Source organism: Eurypyga helias, unplaced genomic scaffold (assembly GCF_000690775.1).
Source record: "Eurypyga helias isolate BGI_N326 unplaced genomic scaffold, ASM69077v1 scaffold8904, whole genome shotgun sequence".
NCBI classification, from domain to species: domain Eukaryota; kingdom Metazoa; phylum Chordata; class Aves; order Eurypygiformes; family Eurypygidae; genus Eurypyga; species Eurypyga helias.
Window position 1 is genome coordinate 28,848 of NW_010246902.1, and position 4,368 is coordinate 33,215.

Genomic DNA, 4,368 nt, shown 5'->3' on the forward strand with positions numbered 1-4,368 from the left:
AAGGTACATGCACACAGCCTCCACTGTATTTTCTAAATATTAGTTTGAAGTAAAATTTTCAAAATGCTCTAATAATTTAAGACCCTACATTCTGTTTGCAAAGCTAATGTAAGCATTTATTGACCAAAAAATCATGAAAATTCAGTGGGATACAGGAGGTTTTGAAAATATCATACTTTAGCAGTGATTAATACCTTGACCGTTACCAAATCTAGATGGAAGTAGCCCGATCCAAGGAGTAAATAGGCACCCAGAGGTAACAAAAAGCTTAAAACACTCAAATACTTAGTTTTAAAGAGAACAATCTGTCATACCTTCAAGGGCATATTATATAATGTTTTATTATAATGAAAAATGACTGTAAACATATCCTTTATTTCACATTAATTACAGAAAGCTGTTCTCACATTTCCCTTCCTACTGAACTGGTTGATACCTGGAGCTCATGAATTCAGCATATGGAATATCTTCACATTACAGTAAATCACATCTCACGTTCACTTCCAAGAAATAAGCAAACAGCTTACTTCCCCAGTTCCAACTGGGGAAAAAAAAAAAAAAAAGTCCTTACATAATGCAAAACACATTGCTTCATTCCAGTCCTGAAAGCGAACAGCGTTGTCCTAAGGGTGTGAAAGTAACAAAAAAAAAAAGAAAAGAAAAAAAAAGTCACCACATAAACCTCTGGATTTCATCACTATTTGGCCATTGGAACGGTTTGTTTAGAAAAAGATAAAAAGTTACTGCATTCACAACAGTGTAAAAAGCCAGCTCCAGAAGTTGTCTGTACAGAGCCGGAAACGGCATATTGAGTCTGTATATTAAAAATGGCAGAATAAAGTAACGAAATTCTAGCAATTTTTGAGGAACTGTGACTGCTAATAAACATACAAAATACATTAAGATCCAGAATATCGACTTGGATTTTAATGTATCAGCAAAACTCCAGCCAGCAAATATATAGATGGGAACTAATATGTATTTTACAAGCTCGTGTCTTTGGAAGACTTTCCTCCAGACATAGAACGTGTAATGTCTGTTATCTGCTAGTAAATACTTATGAACATAGGTAAACCTCCAGATGAGGAACAAAGAGATGAGGGTGATTAAGCTGTACTGCACAGGGTGCTTCCGCAATGACAGAAGGGACTTCCTGATTTTAGTAGGGGTCAATAAATGAGGGAATGAAAAGAAGACTGTAAAGGACAGAAAATAAAACAGCTGAGGAAAGTGCAAACAGGCTTCGTGGCTACTTCTGTCACCGACAACTATTCCACCATTGAGGAAGACAAAACCAAAGAACACAGTTACTAATATGATGTATGGCCACGTTAAAGCAGTAAGGGTAACGAAGTTTGTAGGAGATATGAGATATTCAGTAAGAAACTGCAATATTCTTATCAAATCTGAAAATGGTCCTTTCCTGGAAGAAGTCTTTTCATCTTTCTTTTTGTGTAACTCTGTCTTCCAGGCTTCATTCAGCTTCTCTGCAACAACATTTCCAGCACAAAAAACTGTCCACACAATGTTCGTCTGACGAAACATGAAGCCACAAAATCCAAGGAGAGCTGAAGTTTTATGGTTACCATAAAGGCACATTAAATAGGCAAAGAGAGTAAAAAACACTGATCCTGAGTCTGTATAATAAAGGAATGTAAAAAAATAAAGGGTGGGAAACGTTGCAAGAGTTAATGTAGACAAGATTCTCTGGAAACCAGACACAGCCTAGAGAAGAAGCAGAAAAATTTGGTTAGCAATGTCCAATAAAAATAAAGAAAGAAAGAAAAAGAGTATAATTCCTGAGAATTCCATTAACACAACATAACATCTCTTATGCTCTTTGGTTCCATTACAGCACAAGCACGCGTGCTGTATTTTTGTTAACCTCCTGCTATGTTAATAGGGAATGTCAGACTATACAATGGTATAAGACAAATGAACGTACTGTATTGCAGGTGAGTTAAAAATACGGCAATGAAAATACTCCAACTTCTTTCATAGGTCAGGTGTTCACATTATTTGTGGCATTAAAATCATTGTGGGAGTATAATTGCTCCCATACCTAGGGTAAAAGAGCTGCATTAATGGGCAAAAGAAAAGAAAAAAAAAAGTCGGTGTTTTATGTCTCTGCAATCTCATCATTACATTCTGTTTACCTGAGAGAGCAGAACACATCATTCTATCCCTATACTATTGCTTCTGTTGATGCCAGTCCACAGAGTGGCCAGTTTCAAGTTTCTAATCTTTGGTGCAGCTTTTATTGTTTTTCTTCATGATGAGTTAGAAATGAAACTTTCAAGATGGTAGGAGACCATGCAGTTAAAAACTCCTCCCAATTATCCCACTCACTAGAGGATGCAAGGCAATTCACAGTGTTACAAAACATTGCATGATGTTTCTGAATGGTGTACCAGGGGGTGAAACAGCCAGCCACCACCTTACAAAAAAGAGGAATAGAGAAAATGCTGAGTTCAAAGAAGTGCCAACAATGTATTTTCTAATGCTTAGACTACTGTCATGAACTCTTCTGTTTTCTTGCATTTTTATTTCCACCTTAAAGCATGGAAGTGTTGCAAAAGTGGAAACGATTTCTTAAATTTGACCCAATTCTATATAGTCTTATCATGTGCGTAAACATGAAGAGTCTCCTGTAAGAAAATACATTAGAATCTTTGCTTTATAGCGAAGGAATCCTTCAGGTATCGGAGAACAGGAAAAAACGTTAAAAGTCAAACTGAAGAACTTCACTAAAGTGAAAGACCTTGAATAGGTGAACATGAACTGTCAGCATGCCCTGGCACTAAGGAACAGCAAGTCTCCTGGGCTGCATGAACAAGAGCATGGCAGCAGATCAAGGGAAATGGTTATCCCTTACTCTTTTAGGCCGCACCAAGAACACCACATCCGATTCTGTGCCATGTGATACAAGAAAGGCATTGGTACACTGGAGCAATGGAGAGGGCCACCGAGTCAGCTGAGGGCTGAAGCACCTGCCCTGAGAGTAGAGGCTGAAGGAGTTAGGCTTGTTTAGCCTGGAAAATAGATGGCTTGGGGGGTCTGAAGCACTGGAACAGGTTGCCCAGAGAATCTGTGGATGCCCCATCCCTGGATGTCTTCGAAGGCCAGGCTGGATGAGGCTTTGAGCAACCTGGTCTAGTGGAAGGTGTCCCTGCAGGTTGCTCAGAGATGTTGTGCAGTCATCCTCCATCCCTGAAGTTTCCCAAGCCCCAAGCGTGAGCAACCTGGTCTGATCTCAGGGCTGGCCTGCTCTGAGCTGAAGGGTGGATCTCCTAAGGTCCCATCCAACCTGAATCATCTTCCAATTCTTCTGAACTTGATTATCTGCTTCAAAATATTGACATCAAACTTGGTATCTTCCTAAAGAACAATTCACCCAGGATCACTGGCTGAAGTTTGTGAAGGGTCTTAAGCAATTCCAACTAGGTCAGTATACAGATCTTTGGATAGTAAGTCTACAAGCATGAACTTTTAACTTTCCTTTCAATGAGACATAGTTATGCACAAGAGTAATTTTTAAAGGATAGCACCCTGAGAGAGAAAAAAGATATTAAAGAATTTAGAGAAAAGGAATGTGCCTCTTCAGCCAAACCGGCAGCAGTACTTGCAGTTATGCAAAACCGAGGACAGCTCACATATATAGTGAAGCAAACATACACAGAGCCATCAACATTGCTTATACAAGCACCTAAAATTGTTCTACTTTGACCATACCTTATTCTTCTGATGGATCTTGAACAGAAGTAAGTAGAGTAAATAGAAGTTCCCAGCACTGAAAAGGAGGTTAATGAACCTGAGCATTCCCACAGAGCACACCACGCTTCCTGTCCACCCGAAGAGCCACGCCGCGGGCTTCACTACTCCCACGGAGACCAGGTACAAGCCCGGCAGCGTGGTGATCATGGGGTCCCACTGGAAAGCGGAGAGAGAAACAGGGTTACAGAGCCGCTACCACAGAACCAGAGACCAGAGGTGCACTACCACACCCCACCTCGTTTTGTCAGCTTGGAGGTTTAGCTAATTTCTGGCACGATTTGGTTGAAATTTTTGACCATTTTTCGCCCTGCCCAGCGCCCTACTGCACCGCCAGGTAACTGGAAGCAGAAACCAGCGGTCCGGACACCAACGGTCCCGTTTTCAAAGCGACCCCGGTATGTTCACAGAAACCGTGACCGCGGCTGTCAAAGAGGAGGCGGGAGGGTCGGCGCGGCACCTGCAGGAAGCGGCCGTGGCAGTAGGCCTGCGCCTGGGGGACGTGGAACACCTCGTCCATGTAGGGCCCGCGCTGGCGGCGGCTGACGGCCGCGAACAGCAGGCACGACAGCAGGAAGGTGCCGCTCATGGCGGCGG

At 41.8% G+C, this 4,368-nt stretch overlaps 1 protein-coding gene across 1 annotated transcript; it reads right to left on the minus strand.

Annotated features, from left to right (window-relative positions):
* Positions 1-669: 669 nt before the first annotated feature.
* On the minus strand, positions 670-4,360 carry LOC104508830 (putative Dol-P-Glc:Glc(2)Man(9)GlcNAc(2)-PP-Dol alpha-1,2-glucosyltransferase). The gene is made up of 3 exons (XM_010150571.1): positions 4,232-4,360; positions 3,733-3,930; positions 670-1,725 (listed from the first exon to the last, which is right to left on the minus strand). Exons 1-3 carry the CDS (start codon positions 4,358-4,360, stop codon positions 670-672), a joined length of 1,383 nt encoding a protein of 460 aa, XP_010148873.1.
* Between the last annotated feature and the right edge of the window lie 8 nt (positions 4,361-4,368).

Excerpts from the sequence above, each read along its gene's own strand:
- LOC104508830 (XM_010150571.1), bottom strand. The coding sequence starts at position 4,360 with ATGAGCGGCACCTTCCTGCTGTCGTGCCTGCTGTTCGCGGCCGTCAGC. Across the intron at positions 3,931-4,231 it reads GCCACGGCCGCTTCCTGCAG|TGGGACCCCATGATCACCAC; the intron begins GTGCCGCGCCGA and ends TCCGCTTTCCAG. Across the intron at positions 1,726-3,732 it reads AGATCCATCAGAAGAATAAG|GCTGTGTCTGGTTTCCAGAG; the intron begins GTATGGTCAAAG and ends CTTCTTCTCTAG.